The sequence below is a fragment of the Telopea speciosissima genome, chromosome 1 (assembly GCF_018873765.1).
Source record: "Telopea speciosissima isolate NSW1024214 ecotype Mountain lineage chromosome 1, Tspe_v1, whole genome shotgun sequence".
Taxonomy (NCBI): Eukaryota; Viridiplantae; Streptophyta; class Magnoliopsida; order Proteales; family Proteaceae; genus Telopea; species Telopea speciosissima.
The window spans coordinates 24,985,768-25,001,990 of record NC_057916.1 but is presented as its reverse complement, the minus strand read 5'-3'; the positions used below and the strand labels follow the sequence as shown (position 1 = coordinate 25,001,990).

The 16,223-nt window shown below is 40.2% G+C and overlaps 1 protein-coding gene across 3 annotated transcripts; it reads left to right on the top strand.

Annotated features, from left to right (window-relative positions):
• The first annotated feature begins 288 nt into the window (after nucleotides 1-288).
• Nucleotides 289-16,127, top strand: LOC122655123 (secoisolariciresinol dehydrogenase-like). Of its 3 annotated transcripts, none has more exons than XM_043849371.1 (2): nucleotides 289-324; nucleotides 15,311-16,127. In XM_043849371.1, exons 1-2 carry the CDS (start codon nucleotides 293-295, stop codon nucleotides 16,122-16,124), a joined length of 846 nt encoding a protein of 281 aa, XP_043705306.1. In that variant the 5' UTR covers nucleotides 289-292; the 3' UTR covers nucleotides 16,125-16,127. The 3 variants fall into 3 exon arrangements, with proteins under 3 accessions (XP_043705306.1, XP_043705339.1, XP_043705370.1); XM_043849404.1 differs by lacking the exon at nucleotides 289-324 and adding an exon at nucleotides 4,706-4,753; XM_043849435.1 differs by lacking the exon at nucleotides 289-324 and adding an exon at nucleotides 15,156-15,216.
• Nucleotides 16,128-16,223: the final 96 nt, after the last annotated feature.

Below are 16,223 nucleotides of genomic sequence, written 5' to 3'. Positions count from 1 at the left end.
AGTCAATCATATTTTAATTTTATTTTCATAAAACCCCTCCTCTTGGAAATGGTCAAATATAGCATAAGTGATTGGTTCTCATATGTACGTTCATCTGCTGGTATATACAGAGAAATCGAACTTGAAAGGAAATAACCAATCAGTGTTAAGTAATTAATTTTTTTATTTTGGCCAATCGGTTTATTATTTCAGTCCTTGGACTCTCGAGTATATAAGTGATAAGCTGTGGCACCAAATACTTCATTGAAACAGCACTGCTAGGCGAAGAACGAAGAACGAAGAACGAAGAACGATGGAAGGAAGTAGTGCTCTCACAGCCAAAAGGTAATTAAATCCATTCTGGATTAGACGTACATCAGAATCCAAACCAGGTCTAAAAACCTTTTTAATTCCTAATTAATTAATTAGAGAACCCAATTACATCTATCTATCAGTTTTAATTAGTGATATTTACAGTAAATCTCCTCTATAACTTTGTGAAGGTTGGAAGGAAAGGTAGCGGTGATAACCGGCGGAGCCAGTGGAATTGGAGCGAGCACGGCAAGGTTGTTCGTTCAACACGGTGCTAAGGTCGTTATAGCCGATGTCCAAGATGATCTGGGCAACTCCCTCTGTCAAGAACTGGGAGCCTCCAATGATGACATCACCTTCGTCCATTGCGATGTGACCAACGAAGACGATGTCCGTAATGCCGTCGACACGGCAGTCTCTAAGTATGGTAAGCTCGACATAATGTTCAACAACGCCGGCATCGCTGGTAACCTCACCATGGCAATCGTGGAGGCGGACGGCGACAATTTCAATAAAGTATTGGGTGTGAACGTGTATGGTGGGTTCTTGGGGGCCAAGCACGCAGCTAGGGTAATGATCCCAGAAAAGAAGGGTACCATACTCTTCACTTCAAGTGTAGCTTCTGTGATTGCAGGTGAAATCCCACATGCTTATATCGCATCAAAGCACGCGATAGTAGGGTTAACCAAGAACTTATGTGTGGAACTGGGACAGTTTGGGATCAGAGTCAACTGCATCTCTCCCTATGGACTTTTAACCCCATTGTTAAAGAGGGGATTTGGTGAGAATATAGAGGACGACTTGATTGAAGGGGTTCTTTCACAGGCTGGGAACTTGAAAGGAGCAACTCTTAAGGCAGAGGACATTGCCCAGGCTGCTCTATACTTAGCTAGCGATGACTCTAAGTACGTAAGTGGTCTTAATCTTGTTGTGGATGGGGGTTTCAGTACTACCAATCCTACAAGTCATCGCGGTATGCCTCCTCAGTAAAGATTTGATCTTGTTTTCGTTCCGGCCTGAAATAAAAGAAACTAGCTAGTGGTTTTTTTTTATGTACCAAGATTTAAATAAAGTATACCTTAGTTGAGTTGTTAATCCATCGTTTGGCATGTTTTTATGTATTTAGATCCAAATTGTTGATCTTAATTTTTCTAGTGCTTCAAAGAAAGATTGAACAATATGACTTGACTATGGTGTTGTTCATTATTATTAACACAACCAAATACTTCGAGAATTATGCATGTTCCGTTCGAGATGTGAGTCATATATATATATATATATATCGCTTTAGAAACCCTTTTAAACAGATGCTTCAGTTTATAGCTCAATTTCAGAGTTTGTGTATTGATCATGTGTTAAAGGTGTTAGCATGAGCAATATAGCTAGCTCTTCGAGTTAGCTTTACGTCGACGAAAGAATCAAGTCAATCAAAGTTCGATAGAGAGAGATATGGTCAATTAAGAAAGTTATTGTTCAACAAGTTTAAGATCTTAAAAAACGCCAAAAAAGAATATGTTTTAAACGCGTTTAAAATGGGAATGCTTGGCGTTTGCCCTTTTCTTGTATGTTTGAGAAACAAACGGAAAATCGCGTTTAAAACGGTAAAAAATGTGAACATGTTTAAAATGACGTTTTAAACGTGTTTTTGCTAACTATGGTTTGACGCTAAGTATGTCAATTAGTTCGGTTCTAAGCTACTACTCTAGTTCCTTATTGGTTCTAGCCCTAAGGAGTCAAGACCATATTCAGACCAATAAACTAAACAGCTCCAAACTTGAGATCTAGGACCATTAACTAATGGGTGGGCCGGTTCTGGTTCCTAATCGGTTCCAAGCAGTCTAAAATAAATAAATAAATAACCGACCACATGCTACATATATTCAATAATATTATTATACGACACTAATTTATTTTTGATAAACAATATGATACTAATTTCAATCACATAAGATATGCAACCTACCATCTTTTTTTTTTTTAATCTCAAATCACGAAACTAGTCCATAATAACTCTAATTTTATATTCAATTAATAAGTAGGAACAACACCACCTTCATATTAGGATTAATTTAAGGCATGTTCTGTTACCAAAAAATTTAAGGCATGTTCTTAAATTAAAATTCTCAAAAGGACTTTTAAATTAACCGTTGAATCTGTGGTAAAATGGTGTATAAGCCATAAGACAAGAGGTACCAGGCAAAATTGAAAAGCTAAAAAAAATAAAGGACTTGACCTTAGCTCTCATGACCTTAAGTCTTAAGAGTTATACTTATTGTAGGGTTAGGATGTGGATTTATTCTGGTTCCACCAGTTTTGATTCCTAATTGGTCTACTATTTCCAGAACCGTTGGGAGACCAATAACTTATTGATAGATCCAAAACGGATCCAATAAGCTATTGGGTGGGTCGGTTCTAGTTTTTTAGGGTCTGATTTCTGGTTCTAGTGCACAATTGACTCCCTTACTTGACCGTCTAATATGGTATTAGAGTCGAGATCTCTTATTGTCTCCCATTTGTCTTTCTTTAAAAAAAATAATAATAAATTAAGGAAAAATCTTGTGGTAACCAAGTTTAGTTGAAAAAAAAAAATTCATAACCATACTTCTTTTTTGGCATTTTAGTATAACACAATTTTCGTGTGTTCAACAAGGGTAAATTTTGTCATATCACTTGCTTACTTGAAAAATGTGTAGCTTTTGATAATGACATATAGATGATTCTAATATTAATAAAATCCAAGCCCGACTAGAACAGATGCAGGATGCACATTTATATCTTGGAACTAAACATCATGTGGCTCAGATTCACATTGCATTCCTACCAAAAAAAAAAGATTCACATTGCATGGTACCGATATTAATTTTAATACCAATTACTAAAACCATGATGGGGGGATGAGGCAGGGAGCTAGGGGGTGGTGGAGATGCAGAGGGCAAGGTAGGGGTGGTGATGGGCTGCTAGAAGGGTAATACGGGAGAAGAAGGGTGTGTAAGAGGGGTAATTCGGGTTTTTAAAATACCAGGGGAGAATGAGAGGTGAAACTTTGATTTTATGAAGAAATCAGACTGTAACATCTTTTTAATGGTATTGCCGTTTAATAATCTTGATGGAATATCTACTTTTTAATGGAACTGCAATTATTCATTGTTGTCCCATCCATTGTTGGTTAAAACGGGAAAGACCAAAAAAAAAACCTTTGTTCCAATTTAAAACAGTTTACAAATTAAATGGGATGGTCAATAAACTTTTAAGATTTTCAAAGATGAAAAAAACAAAAAGGACAATAAGAAAAGTTTGTTTTCGACCCGATTTAGATTCGGTTTATTATACACATTTATATAAAAGTATTAAAAAAATATAATTTTTAATGGGTTTCGGGTTATTATCAGGGTAGATCGGTTTGATTTTAGTTTTGGTCAGTTTTTTTAACCGGTTTAGATTTGGTTTCAGGTTTTTTTTGGTTTTTTGGTTTGGCTTGGTTCAGTTTTGGGATTGTAATCCCCCAAACCAAAACCAGCCCAATAAGACTTTGGCTCGATTCGAGCCCCACTTTTTTAGTTTGATTCGAACCGGTTTACCTGATCGGTTCCAACTTTGACACCCATAATCAAGAGGTTTTGGGTTCAACTCTCTGGGTTCTAGACTCATCTTCCCTCCCACCCTCATAGAATCGGTACCTATCAAAACTTTAAAAAAAATATTACCCAATTAATGCTTGCATACAAAGTTCGGAACAATCTCCTAAGAGATGTTTAGGTAGATAATTCGACAATCCAGATCATCTATGGCTTGCCTGCTCGTAGCGATTAGAGCAGTGCCTTGATAAGGTGCGGCACAATGACCACCTTACCCCTACCCAGTGCCTTGCCCGAGCGAGGGTAAGGCGATCATTGCACCATGCCTCATTAGTGTGCTGCTATGGCCGCAGCAGCCGTAGTGGATCAGGGTCCATAATTCGATGCCCATTTCATTAACTTCCAAATAATAAATAGGGTAGATAACCACACCACCCCACTTCCCGGCCACACTCTCCATACTACCCCATGTACATAAAATAACGACCACACTCCTGGCCATGAACATATGCTAATAGCAAGAGGTGACAACTAACGATGACTCACAACATGTGATTAAAATAATATTCCTAAACTACCCCATGATAAGGACTCAATAACCCACGACTTAAACTACTCACATGTAGTACTGGTGCACCTAACAGTAGTGTTCGACTATTAGTCAACTCCCACCTTTTGTTTTTTTTATTTACAAAATTTTTCTGTGATTAATACTCAAAGTTTGAGAAAATCTCAGTGTATATAAGTATAAGAAGAGTATGACCTGATATAGAACTAAAGCAAACCCTTCATCTCTCTCTCACGAAACAGGTACCCAGGTTTAAAGTTGAAACAGCAAATTCATTTAGTTAGAAGAAGATGGAAGGAGGTGCTATCACAAACAAAAGGTAAATCTTGGATTAATTAGTACATAATTCCATCGTATTTGCTGCTGATGTGGTCTTTTTTCCGTTGTTACAGGTTGGACGGGAAAGTGGCGGTGATCACCGGCGGAGCCAGTGGGATCGGAGCGAGCACCGCAAGGTTGTTCGTCAAGTACGGTGCGAAGGTGGTTATCGCCGACATCCAAGACGAGCTGGGCCACTCACTTTGTCAAGAACTAGGCGGCTACCACACCATCACATTCGTCCACTGCGACGTAAGCAACGAAGACGACGTCCGTAATGCCGTGGACACGGCAGTCTCTAAGTATGGTAAGCTGGACATCATGTACAACAATGCGGGGATCAACGGCAAATTTAAAGGATCGATTTTGGAGGCCAATAACGAAGATTTCAAGAAAGTGTGGGAGGTGAACGTGTTTGGTGGGTTCTTGGGGGCGAAGCACGCAGCCAGAGTGATGATCCCATCCAAGAAGGGCAGCATAATCTTCACTTCCAGTGTTGCTTCGGTGGTGTCTGGGGAGACATCGCACGCTTATGCGACGTCGAAGCACGCGTTGGTAGGGTTTATGAAGAACCTGTGCGTGGAGCTGGGAGAGTATGGAATCAGAGTGAACTGCATCTCTCCTTACGGGATCGCGACACCGATGATGAGGAACTCACTTGGAACCATGGACGACGGTATGATCGAAGGATTGGTGGGTAAAGCTGCCAACTTGAAGGGTGTGGTGCTCAAGGCTGAGGATGTAGCCCAGGCCGCTCTTTACTTGGCCGGCGATGAGTCGAGGTACGTGAGTGGTCTCAATCTGGTTCTTGATGGTGGGTACAGCACCACCAATCCAGCTCTCCTAAATGCCGTGGGAACAGCCTTGAACTTCCCTACTCCCTAGTCCCTAGTCTCCTTTGTTTTGGTCTAGTTTTGATTTTCAAATAGATCAGAGTTTCTAATAATATTATGTAACTCTTGATAAGTATTCCAAATATGAACTTTTTATCATCTAAATGTATTCACCAGATGGGTCAAAAACACTGTTGAGTTCAACCAGAAAACTGGATGAACTCAACAGATGAAGAGTCTGTCCGTATTTTGCAGGACCAACTCTTCCTCTTAGAAGAATTGTATGATGCCAATTGGGTCCTATCTAATTTATGTGAGGAATTAATTCTCTATTGATCTTTTTTCCTGGTGGTGTCAACTCAGTCTCACACTGATAGAGAAATGTAAACAAATTAAATACAAATGATCCCTGATCAGAAATAAATATCTCTAAACGGATACTGATGCAAATTGAATTTGGATTTTCATCTGTCCATTTACATCCCCCACATTAAAAAAGGAGAAATAATGCCACCTCGTCCTGCCAAATATGCCACCTTGCACCTTGACTTAGAGGTGCATGAAATGAAAATGACTATCGCACCGCTGGTCATTTCGCATATCCTTGTGTCAGGGTTTAGGGTGGCATTCGTTGTGCGACCAGGTGACGTTCTTTCTCCCTTTTAGTCAAGTATTCAACTTCATGAAATTCATGTGTATCGATAATTAAATAAACAAATTTTTTTTTTTTGTACCTTTCACTTTGCATATCTGTTGGTTCTTTATTTCTTGGTTAAATGACACCTAAGGTACCTAAGGTTTACTGAACTTGTAGCAAAGGTACCCCATGTTTCATATATTGTGTTTGAGGTACATAAATTAGGAATTTTTTTTTATTTGGTAGGGAACAAACTCATTCATTGATACAAGATAAACTCAAGGTGTCATTACAAGGTTTGAGTGGAATCTGGGCATTCAGTCCTTGCCCCGGACAGGCCTTTCTGAGCCAGGAAGTCAGATATGCTGTTAATCTCCCTGGGAATAAAATGGAAAGAGGAAGGAGAAATAAAGGACTTGAGGTGTCTAATGTCTTGAATGATACTACGAATTTCAATAGGGACCTGGGCATTCTCCTCAGATATGATTCTAACTAGCTCCTTGTTGTCTGATTCAATTTCCACATCAAAGATCCAACCAATGAACTACGACATTGATCATCTTCCTCATCTCCCTCTTGCTTTCTGCAACTCCCTCAACCATCACTTCCCTGTTCCGCCCCCATCTCTCACATCAACGATTCCTCCCCACCTCAATTATTCTTCTTCCCCACTCCCATCACTCCCCTGTACCATCCCCCCATCTCCCACTTCTTAACAGTGGAGAATGAAATCTAATATAAACGTGACAATTAGCCCAAAAAAATATTTAATACAAGGATTTGTGAGTCACTAGACAAAAAAATCTTGGTTATGGATCAGAGGTGAAAGGGGGCGTTTCATTCAAGTTCGGTATTAGCCTTGACACTCTGAGAAGATGGTCACATGATGGAACCCAATGCTTAGGGATAGAAGCATGGCGTCCCTGATTCCTTCTACTTCCAAAGCCGCTGCATGCAGACGTTCCAAAGCTTGACTTGCGTTTCGCTGCAATGAATTGTATAGACTTCAACTGAAATGAATATCAACAACATGAAGGTAATTGAAATTTTGGAATAAATTTAATAGTCTCGTTGGGTATATACAATTTTTAATGAAAATGTTTGTCATATTACTTTTGCCATTTCTTTTTAGGGTAATGATACTTAAAACTCTGGATCCGGCTCCTCTCCAGTTACCCCCAAACACCCAAAGGAGTGCTCAGGAAAGTATCCAATGGTGTTGAACTGTTGAGTGCACGAGGATGAGTGCCCATCATGCATTCTGATGTGCCCAACAGCCAACGATGTTAGATGCCTTCTTAGGCACTCTCCAGGCGCTGGGCTCCCTGTAGATGAGCCCGATGCTAAAAGTCTCGTTGGAATATCTACTTTTTAATGGAAACTTTTGCCTTATCTTTGTAGGGTAATGATACCTAAGTTTGTTTATCAAAAAAAAAAAAAAATAATACCTAAGTTTCCTTTTAATATTTATTTCTCCCGTCCACCGCTCCAAGCCCCAACGGTCCTCTCCTCCATTCCAACGTTTTCATTTATAATTTCTTATAAAATACAAGTAAGCCCATAGTAAGAGAGGGTAGCTTCAGAGAGTTAAGTGTTTACCTTTGGAATGTGCTTGTAAGTTGGATGTTGCTTTCACCAGCCATAGCCGTAACTGGAGGATCCAGCCCAGCCAAAAGAGGGGGGGCCATTTCATAGGTGGGGGTCCAGCCCATGAAATAACTCAAACACCCATGTTTTAGCTGGGCACACTAGATCCTCCAGTTCCTGCCATGGCTGGAGGAGAGCCGAATTCGTTATCATCTTGTATTTGATTTTCTTCTTGATAATTGAAATATTCTATATATATATTTTTTTCTTTTGAGTTGCACCGCCTTTGCAAATTTCTCTCTTTTTAATTCAAGTATTCAACATCATGAAATTCATGTGTGTTGATAATCAGATAAACGACTTTTTTTTTAATATCTTCCATTCATGTGCATATTTGTTGGCTGTCTATTGTTTTTTTATTTTTATTGGGCAATGATTTTTTTTTATTTTTTTTTGGGTAGAATGGACAATGATTCTCATGATGTCAAAGTGGAAAACCGCAACAAGGAAAGATCAGAGATGGATTCGGCAAGGGAGCCACGTTTTGTCAGAAGAGAGATTGCCAGTTTGAATTCCACGACTCGTTATATATGCAAGAGAGTCTGAGAGTGTGAGAAGGAATCCCTACTCCGATATCATAGGAATCTTTTTTTCCTTTCTAATGTTATTGGTCGACAATTAGTTAAACGAATTTGTAGTTTAAAGCAATAGAAGATATAGTTGGAGTCATTACTCCTGTATAATACAAAGTGTCCGGTATACTTAGGATCCGTTTGTTTAGCGAAATACTTTGCAAGGGATGGGAAAATTGTGGTAAAATGTTGACATGACATTGCAATATTCCCACCCAGGTTCTTTCTTTGCAAGGGGTGGGAATGTTGAGATAATGGAAGGAACATAATTATTAGCATTGTCCGCTAACATGGCATTGCAAATCCCATAATTTTTTGAGTCATTATCCGCGGTTATACAACACACGTTGCTGTACACATCATGCGGCGCAACAGAAGCCATGCGTGCCATGTGGGGCCCGCTGTGTCATATGACCTCTGCTGCACCACACGATGCGTACAACATCGGATAAAAATTCATAATTTCCCACCCCCTGGCTTTACAAAGTTCCATGAAATATGTGGGATTTTATAACTTTCCCATGGAATGCTACAGTAAATCATCATCTCTTTATTTTTTCAAACACATGACACCCACCTGTTAGTGATCCCACAACTCTCTCAACAAATGGGAACCTTGATGGAATGATAATCTTGTCTCCAAGATGACGGAACAAAATTTTGCTGCTACACCTATAGCACCTGTAGCAAACGCGGCAAAATTTTTTCCAAGATGGCGCCCCTCATTATGATCATACCAACTAGCTATCCCTTAGCTTACCAATTTGCTGACCTGCTTATGGTCACCGGAGTCCCTCTTGTCTATTTCAGGCGTCAGTGTGTCACTCCGTTTCTTCTTTTTCTGACAATTCATAAAAAGGCGGTCACCAAGATTTAAATTAAGTATACCTTAAATTAGTTTAGTTGTTAATCCATCCATCGTTTAGCATGTTTTTTAAGTATCAGGATCCAAATTGATTGTTGATCTTAGCTTTTGTAATGCTTCAAGGAAAGATTGAACAATGTGGCTTTGGGTATGGTGTTGTTCATTGTTATTAAGTAGTTCTAGAATGATGCATGTTCTATTCGAGATGTGAGTCATCGCTTTAGAAACTCTTTTCAACAGATGATTCAGTTTATAGCTTAATTTTAGAGTTTGTGTATTGAACATTGTTAAAAGCATGAGCAGTATAATACTTCGAGTTAGCTTTACATCAACGAAAGAATCAGATCGATTAGAGTTCAGTAGGGAGAGATATGGTCAATTAAGTAAGTCATTGTTCAATAAGTCTAAGATCTTAAAAAGCACAAAAAGGAATGTATTTTAAACGCGTTTAAAAAAAGAATGTTTGCCGTTTGCCTTTTTCCTATATGTTTGAGAAACAAAAGACAAATCGCGTTTAAAATGGTAAAAAATGGGAACGTGTTTAAAACGACGTTTTAAACGTGTTTTTGCTAACTATGGTTTGACCCTAAGTATGTCAATTTGTCCGCTTCTAGGCTACTAGTCTAGTTCCTTAACCATTCAAACCCTAAGGGGTCAAGACCAGAACCATACCAATAAGTTAAACGTCCCCAGACCTGAGATCTAGGATCATTAACTAATGGGTGGGCCAGTTTCGGTTCTTAATCGGTTCCAAGCAGTCTAAAATAAAAATAAAAATAAACCGACCACATCTACATATATTCAATAATATTATTATGAGACACTAGTTATTTTTTTTTATAAATAATAAGACATTAATTTCAATCACATGAGAGATGCAACCTACCATCATATTTTTTTTCAAATCACTTAACTAGTCCATAGTACCTCTTATTTTATATTCAATTAATAAATAAGAACACCACCACCTTCATATTAGGATTAATTTAAGGCATGTTCTTAAGTTACAATTCTCAAATGGACCTTTAAATTAACAATTGAATCTTTGGTAAAATGGTATATAAGATGAGAGCTACCAGTTAAAATTAAATAAAGGATTTGACCATAGCTCTCATAGCCTTAAGTCCTTAGAGTTATATTTATTGTAGGGTTAGGATGTAGATTTATTCCAGTTCCTAGTTGGTGTATTGGTTCTGGAACTGTTGGAGACCAATAACTTATTGATAGATCCAAAACCGATCCAATAAACTATTAGGAGGATCGATTCCAATTTTTTACGGGCCGGTTTTCAATTCTAGTGCACAATTGACTCCCTTACTTGATAGGATAAATCTTATTAAATCTTGTTGTAACTAAGTTTAGTTGAAAAAAAAAATCATAACTATGTTACATGTGGGCTTTCGCAATCCAGCAGAGAAGAAATTCAATGCTTAAACGCCTGGTCATTGAAGACTACTTGGAAAGTAAAGGAAAGGAAAGGAAAGGAAAGTGTAGGGTAGAGTAGGGTAGGGTAGGGTAGGGTGGGTGGGGTGGGGCAAGGGCGAGGATTGTGAAAGGGATGGGTGGCATAATTTGAGGTATCAGTATCGATCGGCAAATCCGACAACGATACAAATCTGATATTGATTTTTACTAATATTTTATTATTTTTTAATACTTTATGTCACTTGTCATTATCCTTTTGGTATTACCATCAAATCGTATTAGATAGGGAAACATTGTGCTGCTACACTTGTAGTAGGAATGTTTCTATTATAAGGTTGGCAGCCAAGTAAATGGAATAATTCATTTCCTCTTTGGGTTCATAAATACCCTCATAGATGTTAGTATTTTCTTAATTACCCTCTAAGATTTCATTTCCTTGGCTGCCAGCTAGTAGCAAGAATGTTCCTGCAACTAGTATAGCACCAAAATTTTGTCGAGGGGAAGAAAAACTTTGATTTAATGGAGAAATCATACAAGAAATTTAAGGTCAGCAATTTTGAGTAAATATAGGTTTGAGTACATGGGAGTGATTGTAATTGCCTCTAATATCTTTTTAATGGTAATGCTATTTAATAATTTGGATGGAATATCGATTTTTTAATGGAATTGCAATTAATCATTGTTGTTGTCCCATCCTTAGTTGGTTAAAACGGGGAGGACCGAAAAAAAAAAACACTTAGATCGGAATGATACATTTAACACGGTTTACAAATTAAATGGGATGGTCAATCAAATTTTAAAATTTTCAAAGACAAAAAACTAAAAAATAAAAAAAGGACACCACACAAATATAACTTATAAAAGCCCACCTAACAGTAGCAGGGGTGTCAATCGATTGGTTCGGGTCAGTTTCGGTTCGATTTGGTGGGTTTTGGTATGAGAATGGTAAAATCGAAACTAAACCAATAAGGAAAGTTTGGTTTTGGGTTTACTTTGATTTCTTGTATCAGTTAGTTATCGGGTTGGTTTTATTTTTGGCCCGGTTTGAATTCGATTTACCATACACATTTATATTAAACTATAGAAAAAAAAATGATTTTTAATGGATTTCGGGTTATTATCGGGGTAGATCAGTTTGGTTTCAGTTTCGTTCCGGATTTTGAGCCAGTTTCAATTTGGCTTCAGGTTCTTTTGATTTTTGGTTTGGCTTGGCTCGGCTCGGTTCGGTTTTGGGATCGCAATACCCCAAACCAAAACCAGCTCAATAAGACTTTGGCTCCATTCGGGCCCGTTTACCCGGTCAGTCTCAACTTTGACACCCATAACCAAGAGATTTTGTGTTCAAATCTCTTGTTTCTCATCTTCCCTCCCACCGTCTTAGAATAGATACCTTTCGGAATTTTAAAAATTATTACCTAATTAATGCTCGCATACAAACTTTGGAACAATCTCGCAGGAAATATATGTTTAGGTAGATAATTCGATGCCCATTTCATTAGTATCCAGATCGTCTACGGCCTGTGTCACACCCCTATCCCGACAAGGGATAAAGTACAATATCAGGGTATGATTGGGATGACACGCGTCATCCCACCTCACCGCCAGGATCTCGATGCAGTGGCCAACTCACAGTTTTGCATAAAGCATTATTAAAATACAATAATATCAGAGTGCGAAAGACAAATGAATATTACATTCCAAGATAGGTCAGAGTTTGCGGAAGCGTAAATGAAATAATTATAAGATGTTCATTGGCTAATGATAATAAGTAATATAGTTATAAAATTCCTATGACCATCAAGTAGCTACCAAAAAGATAAAACATAAAAGTTTATACAAAGTGCAAGGCTCTCAAAAATAACAAAACGGGAACGATCCCAAGTAACAGTACAGCCCGTAGGCATAATCATCATGGACAACCATCGCCATGATCCTCAGTCACGGTCTCTGAAGTCTCAACAGTAATCATCTGCATCAAAATCTAAAAAGAATGTGTACACGGGGGTTAGCTCCACCGAGCTAGTGAGAGAGAAAAGGGGATGCACAATCACACAATCACAAATAGTCCATGGTGCATGCCATTATTAATTCATTTACCACCTAACACACAATGCTAAGTCAATGGGTATATGCTCGCAATAACTCGGGAAGACAACTGTGGATCCTTCCATTCTCACCACAATGCAACCTCAATTATTACTATGGAGCCCGCGCCGGTCGTAGTCATCACCACCCAGAGGCAGACCCCGATAACCATTACTACCCCTGGCCTAGCCTCTCTAACTCTCCATAGGCAGCAGGTGCTCTGGCTACCCAACACCTAAACCCCTGTTGGTAAGGGTCGTAGCATAGGGAACTGAGCCTAACCACAGATATACTACATGAATCCTATCATGTTGAGAGGTACATCCGGGTGTGTCAACGTCCCATTCCATCTAACACCCGGGTACCAGCACAACATGGCGCATACAGGCAAGAATGAGATGTAATATACAATTCCACGTACTTCAGGGGTTCCGGTGCCAGTACTTCCTGGCACCGTAACCCAACACAAATCCATATCATCCTAATCAATCATCATCATCAAATAAGAATAAATGCAAATATACAATCATGCTTGAATGATAATGTCATAATATAATTCATAAATGCATGAATAAGCAATAGTAAACAAGCTCAAACAGTCACCCAAACCCACTCACCAATTACTTCAAATAGAATTTGTATAAGCGCAACGATTCCCGCTCAAAATCACTCCATTGCACATATGTTGGCGCCTATAGAAGTGAATAAGAGTGTGAGAGAGTGTAGGGGAGACCTCATAGAGAAACCCCACAGTTTACATAAGTTATAAGCCTTAAAAACTGCATCGGAGGCAACGTCAGACTCAGCAGAGATCTGCCTCCGACCTTGAGTCCGACCTTCACTGCAGGCTCTGGCCACATCGGAGGCAACGTCGGACTCAGCAGGCTTGCCTCCGACCTTGAGTCCGCCCTTCCTGCAGGCTCAGGCCACATCGGAGGCAAACATCGGACTCACGCAGTCTTGCCTCCGACCTTGAGTCCGACCTTCCCTGCAGGCTCAGGCCACATCGGAGGCAACATCGGACTCACGCAGTCTTGCCTCCGATGCAACCCAGGTGTGATTTCAAGGTCTTTAAAAGCCCAGGGTTGTCCCATTTGGTTCTCTAAGCCTCAAGGGACTAGGGAGGGGGTGTCTTGGAGTATATTTGGGTGTTAGAAACACCCAACATCCAAAGATTTAAGGGGGGTTTAAAGGATCAAAAGCTCCAAAAATCCAGATTTGGGATTTCCTTTGGTGGTTGGAACCTTAGGTCAAGAGAACTAGTTGGAGATCTCAAGGGATGTAAAGAAAATAAGACAGCATGCTACAAGGGAAACTACACATGGCTCGAGCTAATCTTTTGGGTTTCCAAAAAGAAATCCCCATCTTGGGGCTGCAACCAAAGAACCACCCAAGCTCAAACGAGCAAGGGGGAAAGAGAGAAAAAGGGGGGAAAAGGGGCACTTGGCTTACCTGGTTTGAGATACACAAGATGTGCCCTCTTTAAAGCTCCAAACCCAGCAGCCGTTTCCTTCTTCTTCTCCCCTCCTTCTCCTTCTTCTCCTCCTTGTTGCCTCCTCTCTTCAAAGCTCTCCTCTCCTTTCACGATTAGGTTAGGAAAGAAAAAGAGAATAAGGAATAGTACTACCTATCTCTCTCATATAGAAAATCACCTTTATTGGCCTATTTGGATAAGGCCTCATAAGTGTAACCTAGGGTTTATTTGGGTAGGGTCAAACATGGCAGGACACCAATAGTACCTTAGCCACAGGGTCTCACCCACAAGGGTCCTTGTCAGCAGCATTGGATGCAGGGTCGGAGGCAGCCAGTAACCTTGCCTCCGATGCGAGTAGGAAGGTGGTTCCCACCATAAGAGGTCAGGGCCTTTGGACCACACTTCGAGGGCTTTGAGAGGGCAGTAAGCACACAACAAATTTGGTCAACTACTTACCCCTGACATGTCAAGGTGCAACCTCCGTGATCCCGACTAGTTTCCACAGGCAAACTCGTACTATGGTCAATAATTTTATAGCTGGGTTTGACCACCAGTGAGAACAACTCACCAGCATATGTGGCAGTGATAACTACACGTCACGGGGAAGAATTAATAATTAATTATACTCCCCGGGTGCGGGTATAACAGCCTGCCTGCCCGTAGCGACCATAGCAGAACACTAATGAGGAGAGGCATAATGACCGCCTTACCCACGACCGACTTAAACTACTATTATTAATTAATAAAGACTTGTTTACCAAAAAAGTCCACTCCCATTTTTTTTTTCAAAATTTTCTTTAATACTCAAAAGTTTGAGAAAATTTCAGTGTATATAATAACTATTAGGAGACTATGATCTGCAATAGAACTAAAGCAAATTAATTTAGTTAGGAGAAGATGGAAGGAGGCGCTACTACAGACAAAAGGTAAATCCTGAATTAATTTGAGAGAAAATATTCCAGTTAGTTAGTACAAAATTCCATCGCCTTTGCTAATTTGGGTTTTTGGTCGGTGTTGCAGGTTGGAAGGGAAGGTGGCGGTGATCACTGGCGGAGCCAGTGGGATCGGAGCGAGCACCGCAAGGTTGTTCGTCCAGCACGGTGCGAAGGTCGTTATCGCCGACATCCAAGACGACCTGGGTCACTCACTCTGTCAAGAACTGGGCTCCGACCACACCATCACCTTCGTCCACTGCGACGTAAGCAACGAAGACGACGTCCGTAATGCTGTGGACACGGCAGTCTCTAAATACGGTAAGCTGGACATCATGTACAACAATGCTGGAATCGGCGGCAAATTTGAAAGATCGATCTTGGAGGCGGATAACGAAGATTTCAAGAGAGTGTGGGAGGTGAACGTGTTTGGTGGGTTCTTGGGGGCGAAACAAGCAGCCAGAGTGATGATCCCATCCAAGAAGGGCACCATAATCTTCACTGCCAGTGTTGCTTCTGTGGTATCTGGGGGGACACCGCACGCTTATGCGACGTCGAAGCACGCATTGGTGGGGTTGATGAAGAACCTGTGCGTGGAGTTGGGAGAGTTTGGGATCAGAGTGAACTGCATCTCTCCTTACGGGATCGTGACACCCATGCTGAAGAACGCACTTGGATCGATGGAGGAAGGTATGATCGAAGGATTGGTAGGTAAAGCTGCCAACTTGAAGGGTGTGGTGGTCAAGGCTGAGGACGTGGCCCAGGCAGCTCTTTACTTGGCCGGCGATGAGTCGAGGTACGTGAGTGGACTCAATCTGGTTCTTGATGGTGGTTACAGCACCACCAATCCTGCTTTCCTAAATGCCGTGGGAATGGCGTTGAACCTCCCTATGCCTGAGTAGACCATTAGTCAACCCTCTTTGTTTTGGTCTAGTTATTACTTTTAATTTTTAACAGCGTTAGCTTTGTTAATCCGTTGTTTATCCATCGTTTGGCATGTT

Coding starts and splice junctions, on each gene's coding strand:
- LOC122655123 (XM_043849371.1), top strand. CDS start 293: ATGGAAGGAAGTAGTGCTCTCACAGCCAAAAG. Junction 325..15,310: donor AGTGCTCTCACAGCCAAAAG/GTAATTAAATCC, acceptor TCGGTGTTGCAG/GTTGGAAGGGAAGGTGGCGG.